The following is a 22,092-nucleotide window of genomic DNA, read 5'->3' on the forward strand; positions in this document are numbered from 1 at the left end:
CCTTGGGCTAAAAACGGCCATAGACGTCATGACAAATGTGATAAGGTCAGCATATTTTGGGCACATTTGGGCAAGTGGCTATGGCTGCTAGAAAAAGACTATATACCAAATTTCCCGCTTTAAACAAAAGAAGCCTGTCCGCTGCCGGACTATGGTTACGGTATTGTAACTGTATAGCAGATGTGAAGTCTACACAACAGCTCTCACAGTGTGATTAAATTCATTCGGTTCCGTATCACAAACCTATATGTCACTGCACAAAACTGTCTTCCTGGGTGTCTAGTTAAAGCACTATGGCACTGCACAAAACTCTTAACAGGCCCCTAGTAGACGGTGCCTCCATGTCTCCTGGGAAGACCCTGGGGATATAGTAGTTTTACAGGGAAAATACAGCAAAAGGAGAAAATGAATGAAACGTCTTGGAAAACTTTGGATAGTTCTTGAGAACAGTAATGGATTTATCTCTCTAAAATATCGACAGAAATTATCCCTAGAAGATGTAAAACAAAACAAAAAAGGATGAACTTTCCCGTATCAGTTTCGGCATTCTTTAGATCTAGCAAACAACCCAATTAATTTAGCGTTAAAGGGATATTTCACTTCCATGTTTGGGGTCATTTTAACGTTTTAAAAGGATCCCTGGCTAATATGACAAATATGCCTTAAAACATTATACTTGCCCTCTATAATTAAAAATAGAAACACCTTAAACATTTTCTTTCTTTCCTAAAAAGATAATCTTTCACTCAATTGGAACTGCTCCTGTCGCAAGTTGATGATGTCATTATGTCCATGTGTGGTCCAGCCCTAAGGGATGTATGAAATGCACTTAGAACAACATGAGAAATATTCTAGTCTACAGCAGGTTAGTTACAAAATGTTATACTGTATATTTTGAATATGACGTCAAGGACACACAGTATGTTTTTTCCAAAGCTCGCCAAAGACGTCTCTTGACGTGTGTAGTGTGTTTTTAGTTTTTACGCTTAGTTGGCGCTCTTCGCCAACCTATGAGTCACCATTTGACTCTCATTGAAACTAGTAACTAGGGAATCACGTGATCGGAAAAATCCGCTCCCTAGATGCTGCACTTTTAGAAACCCTCATCCATCCCTCGCCATCATCGTATTTTGACTATTTTCAATGAACTTTTGAACGGATCGGTGCCAACCCACAGGCACACCTGCAGCAGATCAGGTAATTAGTTCAGGGCAATTACATGGGCTGTATTTAAGGGAACTACACCCTATGTGAGAAAGCTGGCACCGTGACTGTATATTTATTTTGGACAGTCGACTCTGTTCATTCTAAATTTGTTACTGTCACTCTGTGACTGATTTCCAATTTACACACTGCTGAGAGAGCCGAGAAAGTCTTTGTTTGCTACAAGGCCAATAAATCTGCTGTTCACTGGACTGTACTTATCGTGTGTTCCCTCATTCACCCTGGGTTTGTGATGAGTTCGTCACACATGTGAAGGTGGGGAAAAGTTTCTTCTGTGGTCTACTTGCTGGGTGCAAAAGAAATGTACAGCCTTGATTGGTCCAGCAGTTTGCCAGATTATCTCCGGATACACAGACACACAGACAGACCCTCTTACCCTGCAGAGCCACACTACACTACAGCCCTATGAAAATGTTAGAAATGAGTTTCAGATAACACACACACACACACACACACACACACACACACTACATTCTCTACAATTGCCATTCAATAGAAGGCGATGATTATGACCCCTGGACAGTTAATGACCCCTGGACAGTGGAAAGGTCAAATGAAGGTCAGAAGAGGAGCCCCCCCAGGCTGATTGACAACAGTTGATGAAGGCAGTCAGCCCCACCTTACCTTCTCACCCGACCCTGTCACTCTGTGTGTGTGTGTGTGTGTGTGTGTGTGTGTGTGTGTCTATCACAGGCTATTTTTTTATTTTTTATTTATCTGTAGCACATGTTACAGCTTCATTTTATGAACGTCAACTTGTCAGGGGAACCAGCCAAAGGGTCTTTTACCATTATAGTTTTTGCAGTGTTTTTGGAAGCGTCTGCATTGTCATAAGAAGGAGAAAAATAATAAGTTAAGAACTTTACCAGCAAATCTTGCAAACCCCCTCTTTTATTTTGTCAACTGCACTCTTTGTCTCCATATAAACTATATGGATCTTACCAGTATATCACTGGTTATATCTTCATCTTCCACTCTTTGTCTCCATATAAACTATATGGATCTTACCAGTATATCACTGGTTATATCTTCATCTTCCACTCTTTGTCTCCATATAAACTATATGGATCTTACCAGTATATCACTGGTTATATCTTCATCTTCATAGGGGACGTTTATTAGGCTAAGCAGGAGCCCTATAATAATCAATCTGTCCATCCGACTGGCTACAGATTTTATTATTCCTGTGCTGTGACTAGGCGGCACCCTTTCTGACCTTTTAGTGCATTGTAGATTCCCTTGCTTTCAATGTTCCATTTGTCGTTTTGACGAAGCCTCCATCTCTGAGCTGCTCTCCTTTCTGTGCAAGCTCCTTGCCTTGCCTTACCACCACACCAGGGATTATAGTCATTGTAGTCATTAATGCTGCACATTTTGGACTAGAGGCGTTGAATAGCTGTTATCTTTGAAATATTCTATTTCCTCTCTTGCCGTCTGCCCCATCCATCCCCATTTCCCTCTTTGAAGCGTTCCGTTTCTCTTCCCTTCCTCCTCAATCTGTCGCTCCTCTTGCGTCCTCAGAGGAGAGTCTGAAGAATGCTGAGTTCACAGAGTACTGTGGATCTCTGTCTCGCGTCCAGGATCCTTGTGACAGATGCCGAGATGCGTCTGCTGCAGGCAGAGACGGGGGGAGTTGAGGGGTGCAGTGAAACTACGCTAAAAAATGGAACGAACGGCTTCGGGATTTTGGGGTTAGTTTCCATTTCTGCTCAGAATAAAGCTATATTTGCTTTGATGATTTTAATTTATATAAGGATGAATGTGCGTGACTGTAAAGAAGAAACAAAAGTGGGGAGGAGGCTTCACTTCTGCCTTTGAAAATTGTGGGAGGCAACATCGTTGCCTTGCTTTTCTTTTATTCTCCATTGTTCTGTAAAGCACTTTGAGCTGCATTTCATGTCATGAAAGGTGCTATACAAATAAAGTTTTATTATTATTATTATTATTATTATTATAACAGTCTGGCCATGCGAGACTAACATTGAAGTGACAATTTTAAGGACTTTTAAGACCTTTTTAAAACCTCAAAAGCAGGAGAACAAGAAAAATACCCTTATTGCATCAAAAGTAATCAACAAACTGTTTGGCCAAACTGTCAAATAAGAAAGGCCGAGCTCACAACGCCTCACAACACTGATCTAGACTGATCTAGAAGTTGTAATTTTACTTGATTCTTCACAGTATTTTGTTTTGGGTTTTTCAACTGGCCTGCATATTGGAGGCTAGCCTGGAAACCAGATGCCACAGGGAAAAATAAATCCCTGGGGAGATTGGTCTTGCACTCCTCAGGTTGAATTACATTTTACTGACCCCGGAGTTGTGGTTGACCAATCAGAGCCCGCTATTCAAAGTGAGACTGCTTTGCTGTGACAGGAATTGCTACATGGGATTACATGGAATATCAAGAAGTAAACATATTCGTTGCTACGGTATGCTCTCTTAATTTAATCATAATTCATAAATGGCTCACTTGGTGCTTGGGTGTGCTTTGCTTCTCAAACCCTCTTTGAGAAAGTGTGAACCGTCTCTATGACACTCTGCCGTGTAGAAAGACCCTGTAAAGCCCTGGAGGCTGTGTCAGAGCAGAACAGAAATCATGTGGCGGGTGAATGAAAGGTGAATGAGCCAGATGAAAGGCCATGGCCATAGACTGCAGTCTGTAGCACGTATTGAGTTTGCAGCTGAGTGATCCACGACAGGCCTGTCGGCACTTGAACTAGGTGGGTGGTTCTCTCACTCTCTGTTCGCTCACTCTCGCGAGAATGTACGTTCACTCTCTCCAACACCTGGGCTCTTTCTTATCTATTCATCTATTCTGCTCCCCCTTTTCTTCCACCTGAAATCTTTGTGTTTTTTTTGTCTTGCCTCCACTGCCCTCTCCTCGTGTGTCCTCTCTCTCCTGTCACTCTCCATTATCTTTACCAAGCGGCGCCGTCGCCACTGTCTCTCTGTAACACCGCCATTCATCCGTAATCACTTTCACCCTGGTGTGTCTATTTTGGGCATTATAACATTCTAGTTTTCAAAAATGTACAATACAAAGCAATACAATGCCACATTGTTAACGCTAGTTTCGAGTAGCTAATTTAGCCATATGAAATACGGCTAAATGTGTTCTATCACTAAAGAGCCTTTTTGGCACATCAATTTCTATCTCCACACACACACACACACACACACACACACACACACACACGCACACACGTGCGCACACACACACACACACACACACAACCTCCCCTCTGGAGTACTGCAAGCCAGGCGCTATACTTCAATTGCCACACAATGATGAAGAGTCCGCATCTGCGTTCCGCCTCAGCACTCCAGTGTTTCCTGTCATTCTTCAGGGCCATGCCTCCTTAATGGAGCGTGTGGTGAAGTACGTACTAAGGGGTTGTTATTAAAAAGGTCGCCATCGTGCCTTGATGCCTTTAAGAGCGCAAGAGGCTGGTGTAGAATAATTAGCAAACATAATTACACCGAGGCCACGGTCTGTAGCTGGATTGACAAATTGCTTCGAATAGATGAATAGTCTCAAGAGTCTATGCGCTAAGCAATGTGTTTGATTTGTGGCAGAATCGCAACTACTCTAAACTAAAACTAAATATTCCTCAACACATGTTAAAGTACAGGGGAAACTATTGCGCCCTTCTTGGTCCTTGTTCCAGGTTGACTGCAGGTGTGGTGGTCTCAAAAACAAAGGAAGACTGGCAGAAAAAGACCACATAGCCACATAAATAGTTTAAGGAAGACCACATAGCCACATAAATAGTTTAAGGAAGACTTTATTTCTATTTTAGAATGCTAGCCGCATACATAGTTTAAGGAAGACTTAGACAGAGACTTAAAGGTATTATGACATGATTTATAACATAATTTTAACAACATTAAAAGTCTTGGCCATGGTCCTTCAAACGTGTCTAAAAAGTTTGAACACTCAACTCCACTCCAGTATTTCTTGACACGAGTTTTTGTGCATGTCTAAAGTTCATCCTGAGAAGCCATGGAAAAACACATTATTTTAGCCTGTAGATGTCGGTAATTCCCCCTTTCCTGTCAACCCAAGATGCGCTTCTTTGACAACGTGGTAGGAACGTCGTCAAAAATAAAAGAGTCATCTAGGCCAGTTGGTATCCAGTGTAAGTTGGTATCCACAGCCAACAACAGAGCAGATTAATTTTTCTCTAGAAGACATTATTAGTAAGTATTACAAAGAAACAAAGTCGCGGTTGACAATGAGGAAGCGGAGAAGAGAGGGTAGGCACTAGGCAGGGAGCAGAGTGGAGGGGGCGGAGGTTTAGCCGGGATCTACGTATATCCCTGCCGTCCAACCAGATGAGACATTTTTGCATAATTATTCACAAGAGTCCAGACAGCAGAGAATACACTGAATGTTCAAACTTCGGGTTTTTTTTGTGAAATTGATGTCAAGAAAAGCCAAAAAAGCCAAAAAATCTACAAAAATGTGTTTTAAATGTCACAATCCCTTTAAGAAAATATATATTTTATTATTTTATTTTAGAATGCTCATAATCATGTGCTCTGTGCTCAAAGTGAGGTTAAAACTATCAAACGTTTAGGTCTTGACATCTTTTTTCCCAATGTCGATTCCTGCCAAAGACATCTTTGAACAAGTCTGGGGTTTTTATTGATTCAGAATAGCCTTATTCTCACCTTGTTGGGACATCAAAAGCAATCTTTCGTTTGTGTCATTTTTTTTTCCTAACACTAAAGCTATCCCTAACTGTAAACCTAGCCCCTATATGCCTAATCCCAACCAGAAGCTTTTACTAATTATATCCGTCGTTCTAGAAATATTAAACCATGAAAATTACTCTTTCCCTCAAAGGGGAATGTTTCAATTTAAATTTGCCAGCTATTACTATCCTGGTGGGGATTTTGGGTACCCATAATGATAGCAATGCCTAGACCACACACACACACACACACACACACACACACACACACACACACACACACACACACACACACACACACACACACACACACACTCTTCCACCTTGTCACATACGACTGCAGCAGCAGCATCTGGTCTAAAATCCCTTTGGGGGAAATGAGTGTAGAGTAAAGGTGATAGTCTTGGCTCAGGAGATGTTATAGGCAGATTGAATGTCTGTGTTGACATCTGCCTTTGGGTTAAATAGCGAATAATACAGTTTTGCAACAAAAGGTCATATTTTATATGGCAGTAATAAAAGATTAAAAGATGCAGTGAAACAAATATTACATTTTGAGCAATACATTTTGCACCTTCCAAAACACGCGCACACACACACACACACACACACACACACACACACACACACACACACACACACACACACACAATAGCCACTGAAAGATGATTCCGAGTTCGAGAGCAGCAACTGAATGCTTTCACAGCGAGCCACCACATAATCCACACTCGGTATGCGGTAGGGCTGTCAATGAACATTCCAAATTTAACTAGAAAATATTGTTCCTGAAGAAAAATGTGGGCTCGCTTCAAGCCAGAAAATTGTAGTATAAATTGGATAAATGCAGTCAAGGTCCCAGCTTTGACTTTGTATCTCTGACTGTTGATTGTGTAGTATTGGCTGGTTGGTTGATCTGCTGTTACCATTATCCTAATTGTCATCAATTATGTCCTTGATTTTTGTGCATCAAATATACTTAGAGTACCAAAGTGTTCCAAATATTATCAAGGTATTTATTTAGATCAACAAGATCACAGCACCTCACATTGTAGATCGTCTTTTTTCGAGTCACCGAACGTCATTTTCACTGATTTATCATCATTTAAATGTAGGTCAAACTACATGTTTTGATTATTTCCCCTTAACCTTTCCATGCTTTTCTCGAGATACCTCGTGGAAGGTTATTACTTCCATCTGAGACATCCACGAGATACACGAGATTTGATTAAAAATCATTTTAAAATACTACATTTGTATACTTTTTTAGCCCCCGTTAGCTTCCGGTGCTAGCATCCATAGGCCCCTCATTGTAGAAACAGCCTACATGATAATGAAAATGCGTGCACGCGCACGGGGTTATTCTTATTTATGCTCAGAATGGCATAAAATGCCATGTTTATAGCCTATTAAAACATTAATCTGAGCCACGCTGATCATCATGGCTGCTCTGGGGTCCATCGTCCGTCCGTTCCCTAGGATTGCACTACAGAAACAACACTACATCACTTGCGGTGCGGGCGGAAGTGACCTGTCTTCTATGCTTATTTCGCGGATTTCTCTGGCATTAGCGCCACACTCTGGCGCGTGCGTGCGTGTGTGTGGGCACGTGCGTGCGTGCGCGATCCAGAGCGAATCTTGCAAACCACTATGATCAATAAGCGCAATATGTCTTGTACACATGTCTTGTAGGCTAACGTAGGCTAACTTAGTACCTCCACCAATACTATTTCAGCTTGAAATGGCCACTGCCTTGAATCGCCCTCAACCTATAATATTTGTTCCATACTTTTGGAGGTGGGCTCTACACATGTAGTATATGTATGTCTACCTGTGTCCCTTTTTTGCACATACAGTATCTGTCAGTCCATGTCCCTTTTATAGCCATATACTGTATGGAGATCCCTGATGTCAGTATTATGCCCATATATGGGCATATCTGGTTGGATTGGCGGTTCCTGCCCCTGAGATCCACATAGCCCACGGCAGTCTGGCATAAAGCAATGCCATTTCTTTCTAGAGTTAGGAAGATTTCCAAACTCCTTGACTTCTCTCCCGGCATTATAAATACAATGTGTGCTCCACTGGGATGCTACTCACACATTCTCAACAGGATATCATCATCTCGCTGGTCTCCACTCTCATTCCACGGGGATAAAGCAGCATTTCCTTAACTATGTGTCAGGGAATGAAAATGAGTTGCAACCCTCGCCCTGTCACACCACAACAACACTTTGTTATGATGGGCTGATGTCCCAAGATAAAGCTTTATTTATTGTAGAATTTTGGCCCCAGGCTTGAAAAGTTTAAGAATCCCCAGTCTAAAAGATCAGAGAGTCGACTGCACAGTGCTTCTCTGAGCTCAGGGAATATGTGACCTTGTATGGAATCTCCCTTTGTCTTCAGAGGTTGCGAGTGCTTGGCCAACACTTCCTGGACATACCGAATATGTCCCTCAGAATATCTTCCTTCTTCAGAGAAGCAACATTCATCGTCCATCAAATTCTCTAGTCGATTGACTTGAACTTTTATTGTTTGAAATCACCTGCAATACATGACCTGGCACAGGGAAGGATTCGACTCGTCCAATTGTAGTCAGAGGTTGATAAACCTTACCTGTTACTTCCATCTACTGATTATGGGACCATGGCACAGTGCAGCCAATTAGACCCAGTCATGCTGCAATCATCAAATCATGGTTGGAAGTCGATTTGGTCATATTCATTGTGTCAGACATCCTCCACTCCCATAACTCCCATAAACATTTGACAATAATGAAATGGCAGGTTGAAAGTGGTTAAAAGGTCAATACTCTTTTTAATTCAATGTTTTATATATTTTTGTTGTTGTCATGACCCCCCCCCCCCCCCCCAACCCTCATTTTCCTCTCCTGTCCAATGACCCCTTCCCCCTTTGAACACCTGAGACCTAACCAATTGGACGTCACTCTATAATGATGGGCGTCCGTGCTTTAACTGTTTGGTTTTGAGAGAATAAAGTTAGTGCTTTAGTCAAGTAAAAACTAGGTGCAGTCGCTTGATTTCTCCGCATGGACAGGAATGTTATGGAAAAAGAGGAAACCACAATAGACGTTCAAAAAGGAATGAAATTGTAAATATTTTTACTGGTTTGGCTCCGTGTGCAATTTATCATATTGGAAATTCCTCTGTAATGTGACCATGTCTTTGAGATCAGCACAGGATGCCAAGACAAACCCAGCGAACTCTGTGGCTTTCCCCACAAACACTACCCCCACCCCCTCACCCCACACTGCTGAAAACACACACACACACACACACACACACACACACACACACACACACACCAGTAAGTAGTCTTCATTCATTTAAAGAATATGTATATTCAAAGATGTGCTGCAATTTTGTAACTTTATTTTGTGCTGCGCTATGATTAAAATGCATTTATTTAAGTGTATTTATATAACGCCTTTATCCATGGCGCTTTACATAGATTGTGCAATGTGCATTACATTCACCCATTCACACACACATTCATACACCGATGGCAGAGGAAACCATGCAAGGCACCAATCTTCTCATCAGGAAGAATTAGGGGTTCAGCGTCTTACTCAAGGACACTTTGACACTGACTCTGGGGGATGACATACTTCTCCATCCCATCCTATTCTTATTTGGTCCATTCAGAATCCACCAGAATCCTCTCCATATGCTCAGCGGGTGTCCAGTCTCCAGGCCTCATGGTGTGTTTACCAGGCAGCAGTGCAGTGCAACGGCAGGGCCGGGGGGGGGCTGTGGAAAACGATGAGGTGTGGCTTAGGTCCAAGGCCTCAGCGCCACAGGAGCCGTGTGCTTTGTCCACCTGGCAGACGCTACGCACAGCACTAACTGTATTTAAGTGGAAAAATAATAAACAAATTTTGCGAAGGAGCACCGGTTATTATTGCACCTAATCTCCCTGAAATCCAAATCCTCTTTGGTCTGGATGGAAGCCTTCCTCATAAAGCCAAACGTCTACCTCTCTGCCAGTATACCTGCAACAGCTTTTGTACAATTTGCAAGCTGTTCCCATCTAGAGTTGTAGTACCATAACCGGTTCTGGGGATGTCATAATAGGTTAGTTGTGATGCTTTGTGAGATTGTAGATGTGCTATTGCTGTGAATATACCTTTTAATAGCCCTTCATGTTATGCCTCTACTCCTCCTGGCGAGTATAGGATTTAAAACAGGTTAACTTGCTACATTTTGTTTTGATTTGTGTGTACGCCCTTTCCCTGACTTACTTGTGCACGTTTTCCCATGCATGTTTATTGGAAAATATACCTGCTAACTTGGTGTCTATTCATGCAGGAAATACGGATACATTGGTTTGGTAATGCTAGGCCACACTGAAACTCTTTGTCCAAGCAGACTACTACCGCGATTTGCTGTGAAATCAATCACGGCCCTTTCTCAGATGGGATGGTGATGTAGATTAATGGTCTTTCAGACTCGGGGGGACAATGAAACGCCGTTCCATCATAACACAGGCAATACTGGCTAATGTCCAGAACACTGATGGCTCGTCAGCCCTTATCAACTAAAGCACTTGACCGTTAAATAAATCAATACTGGGGAATAAAATCATATGTCACAACATTATGATGTACAGGAAGGGGGTTCACTGCAATCAATACAGTCTTTCAGAACCAGCCTTACTACTACATTGTATTTCACTGTGCAAAATGTGTAGGTCAAGTGCAGTGTGAAATGTGTATATATATATATACGTTAATGATTTGTTTTGGGGGGTGTGAATATGTGTGCATGCACAATGTGCTTATTTTGTATTTACTATGTGTCTTGTCTTCTAGCACTGACTTCCAGAGGAACAACCCAGTCCACAGACTAACTGAGGAGGAACTTCAGGCCTACACAACTGTAAGTCTTTGTTTCTGTCCTACTATCAGACTCCAGTTTTAGGTAAAGATTAAAGAGGTGGCCACTTTTTTGGTGGTTCACCTCTTCACCAAAATGGTGGTTTTGATGGCGGCACTCATAGTCCATTACTGTGCTCATATCTCAACCTCCATGGCCAACAATTTCTCAAATTCGTCCATTGATCCCCTCTGCTTTCTCTCTACTGCCCAGTGCCTAGTGCCTATCTGCTTCTATTCTACTCCTTTCTGGTCCTTTCCTATTCTATATAGTTTCTCTCTATTTCTGTCCCTGTCTCTTTTATTTCATTCCTTTGTTCTCTCGTTCTCCCGCTGCTCTGTTTTGCGAGTTTGTTGTTTGTTTTTATGCCGGGAGCTTGCAAAACCAAGGGGGGGCCGCCACCCAACTTCTAGACCAATCACATTGGTTTTCTGTTCACCGTTGCTCAGTGACGTCATGTTGTAGTTTTCGGTGATAGCGGTGGTCACCTAATCACCGAAAACTGGAGTATGAATAGGCCTTTAGTTCACAGGTTTTCAAAGTGGGGGAGTAAGACACTATCATACTCCTTTGAGGGTCTCCCTCTCTGGTTCCGAACGTGCCATTGGAGGTAGGGTGGATTCATGTGGAGCATAATAGCTGCCTTAAGTTGTGGGTTGCATCTTTCAGGAGCCAAGGAAGCTGCTGTGGGTAATATAATGGTACTTCCATGCCAAACGAATGACGAAACTTTTCATATTTGGTTTACTGCGCATATATGCACATATATATACATATATATATGCACACTATGTGCAGAAGTGAAAGTTATTTTGGAGGTGCACTCTATAGCACTGATAGCAGGGTTTCTCAAACTGGGTGCCGTGACGTGACTGAAGCCCAGGGGTCCCACAGAATATGGACTTGGAATGGAATGTACTAATTATTTTATATATCAGTTTAAATATCATTAAATATAAACGTTATTTTCAGCTCTAATGGAAACATATTTCGTCAAGTTTTCCTTGTGATATATCTTGACATAAACATATGACATAAATATGAAACCGTACTGTAACATGACATCAATGTAAGGTGCTATAAAATAACAAGCACCACCATGAGGCACATTTAAAACATATTGGGGTGGAGTGGCATACTGGGAGTGTGCAACTGTGCATGTAAACTTTGAAGACAATCGTTTTGCGAGATTTGCTGCGCTAACAAACAGACACACAGACACTGAACAGGGGCAAAAGCAATATCCATGCCTCCTGTCTGTTGGCCTTGCAAGAGATTAAAAACAAACAAAAAAAACTATTCAATTTGAGTACAATTTATACGATTTATTGTTCCTTTTTTTTGTTCTTAAACTGGCTCAATACAAATCTCTAGTAGTTACTACTATATGGGTGCAGTTTGTAAACTAATCTGCACTGTGCTGGCTGCTTGTGCGCATGTCCTAGCAAGGTGACGATCTACGCCTCATTTGTCCAAACGGGTGTCTTTATACAGACTTACTTCATCAATCTTTTTTTACCACATGGCTTTGTAGGAGGCTAGTCATCAAGCGGCATGGCAAAGAGCATTAAATAGACAGAACTACGTGTTTCGGCTATACAAGCCTTCATCAGGGTCCCATAGTTCCAACTGGGATGCTTTTGCATTCTCATTGGGTAAGTAATATATGGAGTTAAACATCATAGACATGTCATACTGTAGGTGACTGATATACTGGCCTGAGTTCAACATGGGAGCCATGTCGTTATTAAACCAGTTCATTTGCTTTTAACATGCATAGATTTATTTTCCCTCTATGCTCCACATTTCAGTTTGAACTTCTTTATGAGTTTAATTTTCACTTTTACTTCACTAGGTATTTCTAGCATGGATTTGGTTCTGTTCCGTGACATTCTTTTAACAAGGTCAATCATATAAAGTCAGAGTGACCCCCTAGTACTGTGATCCCTTGACATTTGCCTTTTGTCCTGTTCATGCATTTGCCTGATGCCGCGGTGTTAATTCACCTGTAAGGCCATAGCACCCATTGGTCTGATTGAGTAATGTTGACAATATTGCCGAACTGAAGGACGCTTGATAAATATTTCCCCCCCTTTATGTGGTAACTTAAGCGTCCAATGTGCGAAGAGGGAGAACATTTCTAAATGTCATAATGTCTGATGGTGTCTGATACCATCTATGGAGAATACGCATGTGCACGCATAACTTGGAGCAGTCGTTATCGTGCTCTGCAGCACAGAGTTCCATGCGGTGTTCCCTGGGGGAGATGAGAGACAAGGGGCGGAGTCTGTAGATAGGAATGAGAATTATTGGAATGTTAGATATGTGACAGTCTCTCTCTTTGTGCCTGTCTTTCTGAATATCCCTCCTACGTCCTCATACTCGTGAGATGAGGGGTCATGTCCCCTCTCATCTCACCGGGGGGGTGGGGGGTAATTTCCGCTCCACCGCCGCAATACTCAGCAGGTGCAGCATTCAACCCCACCACCATCACCACTGCCACCATCTCTTTCTACTACATGATACTGAGATTAACACATTTTATCTATTTATTTTGATAAGGGGATAAGCCCCATGCGATGCAGCATCTCGTTTTGGAGGGGTCACATGTCGCTGGTTTGCTCCCTGCAATGGCCAATATATACATCCATCTTATAGCGGGTAACGTCTCTCTTGCCTGTCCTAACACTCCAAATGTGTACATGCAGGTAGGTGTGTCACAAGGACAGGGACTGTCCTAGGCTCCTAGGCCAGAATATCATGCGAGTGCCGAGTGGAATTCTATTTTTCAACAGAATAACACCGCTGCGTGCCTTGGCATCTGTCGTTATCATGGCAAGTTGATATTTCCCCCTTTTGTCCATCCAAGTCTGTGAATCTTTTTTTATTAATTTCTTTTTTGTTTGGAACAAGACTGTTGCGGCAGACCTCAGACTCTGTCTTCACCAGGACTTTCTCTCCTCGAGATAGATCTGACCATCTGGTGTTTTAAATGTTCAGTGCAAATTATAAAGATGCATCTATCTCCTAGAGAGTTCTTATAGACTTATACATTACATGAAAGCATCTCAAACATTGTAGTGCAAGGAGAAATGGCATCTACAGTAACAAACTTCAAATTGTATAGAATTACTTTGATACACTTTTTTTCTTTGTTCCTCTGCGTTTTAATGCAGCACAATTCATAAGAGCTGTTTTCTGGAAGAGCAGCCGTGTGGCCAAAATCCATTGATGAGTAACGGTAGTCTGAAACCATAAAATAATATAGTACAGTAAAAAGTGTTCAATGTATACTATATATTCTTTCTCATTTTTCTCATATGTCAGTGTGGTTAGTCTCCTGTTCTATGCTGTATGCGTCATTCAGACCATGGGGCTTGTATATACGCTTTGAACTTCATGCCAAGCTTTTACTGCTGGCTTTTGCATTATGTATCTCAGTGGTGTGTGCAACTGTCTGGCTTGCACAGTTAACCACATGAACCCTTGCGTCCAAATTCTGGGCATGTCCTAATAGGCGAACATTGTGGCGCCTTGTGCGCTTGTAGATCTGCTATTTTAAGCAAAGAGATTTGGTCTAGAGGGAAGGAAGACCCCTGGTCCATAGAGCCCTGGGGGATCCTGGTCAACAAAGCATAGGGTTTAAGTGTTCAACTTGGGGTAGGTTAATACAAGCCCCACGCTTTCTCACTGTACGCCAATATATTGATGAATTCTGTGTGTGTGTGTGTGTGTGTGTGTGTGTGTGTGTGTGTGTGTGTGTGTGTGTGTGTGTGTGTGTGTGTGTGTGTGTGTGTGCGCGTGTGCGTGTGCGTGTGCGTGCGTGTGTGTGTGTCTTAGTGGCAGCGTTATCTAAGTAGCCCACACTCCATAAAGCCCCATGAGCCATTATATGACAGGAACTATTCACAATTATAATGGCATGATCTGTATGCAGCAGTTGAGATTTGCATACAAATGCTTTTCTGAATTAAGATAATTAGAAAAGTTTGTTTTTAATTTGAGTTCAACCACTGACATTTCTGAATCGTATTGCTTTAATTAATTTAGTTATTACTTGTAATTATGTTTTAATTTTACATTCACATATGATCATATTGATGTTCCAGTTTTATATACATTAATTTACACTTTTACAGTAGAGAACCTCTATCTTAAAATATTTGATCCATCTCTTATTTACTGTATGCTGTGCATTAAAGGGACACTTCACCCTTTTTGCTAAAAAATATATGTTAATGACGTTTAGAAGCTTTAGATCACTTTCCTGGGGGTATTTATGTGTGTAATATGTGGTTTTAGTTATTTTAGATTGTAGCAGTGAGCCTGTTGTCTCTGATGTCATGGACACTGGTCTCACTACCTTCCTGGACTACAATTCCCATCATTCTTTGGTGCACTGCTCCTCCTTGTGGATAGGGGGAGAGCTGTCTTACTGAGACATGTAGTCCAGGAAGGAAGTGAGCCCAGTGTCCATGACATCAGAGACAACAGGCTCACTGCTACAATCTAAAATATCTAAAACCACATATTACACACATAAAGATCTCCAGGAAAGTGTTCTAAAGCTTCTAAACGTCATTAACATATATTTTTTTGCAAAAAGGGTGAAGTGTCCCTTTAAGTGTTCATAGAAAGCTGCCTCCCATATACCTCTGTAATGCCAGTGGCACATTCACTGTCTGGAATAAATGAGCGATACCATTTAGCCACTGCATTAAGGGGTATTTTGCAGAGATATTGTTCAGGCTCGTCCTTGCTTCTCTTTCTCTGCTATTCCTTAATTTATTGTGGAGCTATCGCTTCTGAATATATTTGCATTCATTTTGAGAACAACATTGCCTATTTCTTAAGGGAAAACGCTACTGGCTCAGATCGCCTCAATGAAGCATTGGATCTGTATATCATAATGCTGGCACTCAGTCTCGGTGGGGAACGGAACAGAACAGTCTTCAATAGTTCAGTGGACTTTATGTCACAGTCTCTTAACAACATTAACTCTAAAAAATACAAGACGAGAGGGCCTAATACAGACCCCTGGCCCTGGGGGACTCCAGCCAACAAAGTACATTTAGGGTGGTGTAACGGTAATTAACAGATTCCTTATCCAGACCAGAAGGTGCCTTTTCACCTCCTTTGCCTTCTGGTCTCTCCCATTTAAAGAAATATCCCTTTATTCAATGGAAATAAACATGTGTATTTCAATCCGTGTTAGGGAAGCCACTCACTGGAGTGGAAATAGCTGCCACTGAGAGAAACGCAAAAAAGCGGCTAACATGAACATTTAATCGGACCTAGAAGATAAGCAAACATGGACGATGTTAAAGACAATGTGAAATTTGTTAGCTCTCTGATGCATAGCCTTTTCTATATACATTTGGGCCTTTCAAAAGCACTATTTACTGTTGTAGTGTTATCTAAAAGAGCTTATGGGCTGTCATCGCTGTTATCTGGTGTTGACAGTCTCGTGACGATAGTCATGTTATTTGTGTTTACTATAGTCTCAATCTAGCATGAATGATAACGTGACAGAAATATATATATATAATTATATATATATATATATATATATTATTTTCTTTCAACCTCCATTGAGGTTGTCTTACAATGATGGCAAGATTACCGGTACAAGCAAATCTCATTTAATCTACATTCTACACTCAGCATACTGTAGAATAACAAAATCTGTTAAAAGATCACCATCAGATCAACAAATAGTGAAACTTGTAGTTAAGCTTCCAGTCCTTTACTCTGCAATGCTGATTGGAAGGCATGACCAAACCTGCCCTGCCGTATCCTACCCTCGTGTGAACCCGCTCCCCTCTCGTCTCTCCTCACTGCCACAACGCCGTAGCCCCAGGCTCAGGTGGATCGACGACCGCTCCGCTATGATGGGAAGGGATCCCAATCCCTGAAATTATCCCAAGCATACCACAAGAGAGAGTGGCGGCCAGGCATGGTTTTCCACAGCTGTGGTTTTCTCTCATTGTAACGTTGGGATGTTTAGCAGTTTTTGGCGGAGATTTCAAAGACAAGCCAGGTCCCCATTTCTCAGGAACCATAAGCTTGTTGGGTCATGTACAGTAACCCGATAGCCCACTTGGCCGGTACCGGTAGAGCATGGCGAGGGTACCGGCCATCCAGTGTGATGAGAACCCTTGTGTGTGGAAGGAACGTGACGGGACAGGAAATTAAAAGCAAAAAATGAAAAGAATAAAACAATAATTCTCCGGAGGCTGACCCAGGGGCTGACATTGCTCGGGGCCAAAACTCCCCTCTCTTGCCTTTAAAAAAACTAAAAAACAAAAGTCTCTGGAAAACTAAGAACCACTATTCTGAGAGGATGTGTGAATTTATACATTACTGGGGGGATTACTACGGGACTGTGCCGCTGACATTTCAGCAGCTGTGCCCCAGGCAACTTGGCGAGCCGAGCCCAGGTATAGAGAGGTGAGACGGGGGATTGTAGCTCTACTGCTCTGTTGCTGCCATCAGGAGCAGGATGCCTAACACTGACCTGGAAATTAGAGAATAAAAGAATGACAATTTCTCACTTTTCTTCAAGCCTTCCTTTTTACCTTTTTTTGTGTTGCTTTTTACCCCTTTTTCTCCCCAATTTAGTCATTATGCCATTTGATTCCTCCCCACACACATTGCTGTGTTGTCACTTCTGTTGTTTCCTACTGGCTCACCTACAAGTGAAGAGCCCCACCCGGAGGAAGTAAAGCCTTTGTCCTAATGCTCCCGCCCAACACTCCCCGCTGACAGGTGCCTCCCCAGCCTGTAGGAATACATGAAATGACCGGTATCACCCTGCCCGTCCGGCTTCCCTCCCCCGAACGCAGGCCATTTGTGCTCGTGTAGACGCTCGACAAAGCCAGATGCAGCCTGCCCACAACCTCCGTGGTGGTGGGCACGGACTTCACCATTACGCCACCCAAGCGCCTCTATTTTTTAATGAAATAAAATACAAAATAATGCATACAGTAGATATAAAAGCACAGATAGGTCAAATAAATATGCATTCACAGTCACTGACTTTGCTGGAGGCCCCAATAGCGAATCTTGTTATGCATTCCATATAACCAACATATTTTCCGGGTTTGACACTGAGGCGCAACATTGCAATAGAAATGTCATTTCTATGTATCTCTGTGATTACATAAATATTTATATTCCTCTGATAAAAGGATTTTGTCCAGTCCAGATCCAAGTGAGGGATGATGACCCATGCTGACGATTCTATTATGATAATGGCTCTTTTAAGCTTATTTTCAAGGTGATTCTGCTTTTCTTTGACAGCATAGAAACGAGAGAAGATTAATGACAAAGGTCAAGCTCAAGAGTTTCCCAAACAGTGGGTCGGGACTCGGGCTCATCTGTGAGTCACGGTGCATTTTTGTGGGTCGCGAGTAAATATCTTGTTAATATGTTTTGTTTCCTACATTTATTTAAAATAAATTAAGCAAAAGAATAAAGGGAAAAAAGGGGGAAAAAACATAATTGAATTGAAAACGGACTCAATGAATTTTCCAAATAATGTGGTAAATACATTAAAAAAATTAACGAAATTCCATTAATTAGAAAACAAAGTTGTAGATCTGATATTTTCACTTGATGGGTCAAAATTGTCTTTTGGGTTTCGAGCTAAAAGGTTTTTGTGAACCACATGCGTGCTCTGGCCCTACTGAATGGACAGACCCTCATCAGCTCAAAGCTTGGGTCCAAATGGAAGAAATCAATGGGTCTTTTTGTCCCTTGTGACTGACGGCTCCCTGCCATTTTATTCTGTCTCAAATTCAAATGCATGGAATGTACATCCTATTTTATGGGCACGACGGAGTCCAAGAATAACCTGCCCAGTGATGCAGAGCTGGAGGTGAGATTCATAATTTACTTTTATTTCTCCTCTTCCCTATCTTCTTTCAGATTAAGTGTTTTTCTTTTTCTTCCTTTTTTTTTGGGGGGGGGGGGGGTGGTAAATGATTGCCCAGCTGAGGTAGCACTGCTGTAATTATACCCGGGAGACCGATTGCAAAGCGTAAATACCATTTTTGAAACAGCCACTGACAGTGCATCAGATTTAGCCAGCTGCTGTAACCAGCTCAGTGGCCTTGTGGTTAGAGTGTCCGCCCTGAGACTGGGAGGTCGGGGTTCGATCCCCGGCCGGGTCATACCAAAGACTCTAAATAATGGGACCCAGTGCCTCCCTGCTTGACACTCAGCATCAAGGGTTGGATTGGGGGTGGGAAGTGAGGACGCTGGCGTCGACTGTTCGCCGCTTCACCTCCCAATGTATGAATGAATGAACCATTGTAAGCGCTTTGAGTAGGCACATAGTGTACTATATACATAATCGGTAAAATAAAATAGCAAATTGTGCCTGATCTGCTGGGACCAGAGTACGTGGTGTGTATATGTATGACTAGCTCTCAATGATGACGTAAGAAATAAGGTCATTTGTGTAGTCTGGTCCCAGCAAACCAGGCACAAATCTGCAGTTTTATTGGCATACGCATAAAATGGCGGGTTGGCTGTCGCGGTTTTTGGCGCAAAGTAACCACAGTATACCGCTAATCAACTTACAACTACATACTCTATATAGTATATGTATACGTTTGTCTTACGTCATCATTTAGAGATAGTCATACGTATACATATACATAATCAGTAAAATAAAATAGCCAATTGTGCCTGATCTGCTGGGACCAGAGTACGTGGTGTGTATAATTGTATGACTAGCTCTCAATGATGACGTAAGAAATATGGTCATTTGTGTAGTCTGGTCCCAGCAAACCCGGCACAAATCTGCTGTTTTATTGGCATACGCATAAAATGGCGGGTTGGCTGTCGCGGTTTTTGGCGCAAAGTAACCACAGTATACCGCTAATCAACTTACAACTACATACTCTATATAGTATATGTTTATGTATACGTATGTCTTACGTCATCATTTAGAGCTAGTCATACGTATACTATATACATAATCAGTCAAATAAAATAGCAAATTGTGCCTGATCTGCTGGGACCAGAGTACGTGGTGTGTATATGTATGACTAGCTCTCAATGATGACGTAAGAAATATGGTCATTTGTGTAGTCTGGTCCCAGCAAACCAGGCACAAATCTGCTGTTTTATTGGCATACGCATAAAATGGCGGGTTGGCTGTCGCGGTTTTTGGCGCAAAGTAACCACAGTATACCGCTAATCAACTTACAACTACATACTCTATATAGTATATGTATACGTATGTCTTACGTCATCATTTAGAGATAGTCATACGTATACATATACATAATCAGTCAAATAAAATAGCAAATTGTGCCTGATCTGCTGGGACCAGAGTATGTGGTGTGTATAATTGTATGACTAGCTCTCAATGATGACGTAAGAAATATGGTCATTTGTGTAGTCTGGTCCCAGCAAACCCGGCACAAATCTGCTGTTTTATTGGCATACGCATAAAATGGCGGGTTGGCTGTCGCGGTTTTTGGCGCAAAGTAACCACAGTATACCGCTAATCAACTTACAACTACATACTCTATATAGTATATGTATATGTATACGTATGTCTTACGTCATGTCGTCATCATTTAGAGCTAGTCATACGTATACTATATACATAATCAGTCAAATAAAATAGCAAATTGTGCCTGATCTGCTGGGACCAGAGTACGTGGTGTGTATATTAGGGCTGTCAAAGTTAACGCACTATTAACTAGTTAACTCACAATCCTTGCGGCGGCGGTGGCTCAGGGGTAGAGTGCCTGGATGGTAACCGTAAGGTTGCCAGTTCGAACCCGGGCTCCCCCAGAGTTACTGTCGAAGTGTCCTTGAGCAAGACACTGAACCCCTAATTGCTCCCGATGTGCTAGTTGGTGCCTTGCATGGTTTCCGCTGCCATCGGTGTATGAATGTGTGTGTGAATGGGTGAATGTAATGCACAATCAATGTAAAGCGCCTTGGATAAAGGCGCTATATAAATGCACCATTTACCATTTTTTAACGGCACTATTAACGCACTGTAAAGTTTGACAGAATGGTTGAGAGACGCATGGCAATTTTACACTGAAGAGTTGAATAATTGTTAAACAGCTGCATTACTTAAGTTAATTTAAGTCTACACAATTAGAAAACTTAGAAAACATGTTATTTTGATCAACATGGCCTGTTATCTCTCGTAATGGTACCATTGGCCAACATCAATACAGTTCTTTAGTTTGGGTCTGGAAGGCTAAATGTCATCAAATGGTGGTCCGTGGCTCAAATGCAGAATAAATAATGGACCTTGATAAGAAAAATCTATATTTAGAACGGATAAAAACATGCGATTAATTTGCGATTAATCAGTTAACTATGGACAATCATGCGATTAATCAGATTAAATATTTTAATCGATTGACAGCCCTGTATATGTATGACTAGCTCTAAATGTTACACCTAATAATTATACATTTCAAACGTTCCTTCACAGATATACTGAGATTTGACAGTTTACAGCGGTCGAAAGTAATTGCGCGCTCTGCTTGCGCACTAGTTGGCCATTTATGGCCTACTAGTGTGCAACAAGCAAGTATGCACTCGACAGAGTGCAGTTCTAATTTTAGTGTTAGTATTAGTAAGAGGGTTATTTGCCAAAGGGAACTTCACAAATGATGATATACAGTATGCATTATGATGACATTGTATGGGATTCACTCCCTCAATTGTCAATGCGTCTGTATTTGTATACAGTAATTATATAAACACTTTCCTCTATATGCATGTGGTGTGGTGAACTGAGCCGAATGATTGTTTCTCCTATTCATTTGAATGTAAAGGCAATTTGCTTCTGCTCTGAAACGATTCACTCAAAAGCTCAAAACGAGCTATGCATTTCACCATTCTATTAAGAAAACAACAAGGGTACTGCCAGTTTCCTCCAGTTACCTACTGCTGAGAAATTCAATTTCCCAGAAAATGATTTCAATATGTCAGAATTGTTTGTTGCCATAATCACTGTAGTTACACCCTTGATGGCCCCTTGGCTATTTTACGGTATGTCCTGTTCTGCCATTAACGAAAAGGTAATGATCCCGTGGACGCAGGGTTTGAACACCACCCAGCAGTGCCGGTACAGACTCCAAACGTGATGTCATGCATTACAATTCCCTTGCCATCTGAGGCAGCAGAAATGTGGGGATGTCACGGCTTGCTTCCTATGCCAATGACGTGATGTGTTCTGGCCCATATCCGGATTGGCGTCATCACTTCATCCAAACTGGGTAGCTTTTTATGTC

At 41.8% G+C, this 22,092-nt stretch overlaps 1 protein-coding gene across 1 annotated transcript in view; it reads left to right on the forward strand.

Annotated features, from left to right (window-relative positions):
* Positions 1-22,092, forward strand: part of ttc27 (tetratricopeptide repeat domain 27) — a 141,149-nt gene that overhangs the window by 39,442 nt on the left and 79,615 nt on the right. Inside the window, exon 9 of the mRNA XM_083775771.1 lies at positions 10,750-10,816. Coding sequence (XP_083631897.1) covers positions 10,750-10,816 — 67 coding nt within the window. The remainder of the gene's footprint in view (positions 1-10,749; positions 10,817-22,092) is intronic.

The sequence above is a fragment of the Protomyctophum parallelum genome, assembly GCF_964188405.1.
Source record: "Protomyctophum parallelum genome assembly, chromosome: 10".
NCBI classification, from domain to species: Eukaryota; Metazoa; Chordata; class Actinopteri; order Myctophiformes; family Myctophidae; genus Protomyctophum; species Protomyctophum parallelum.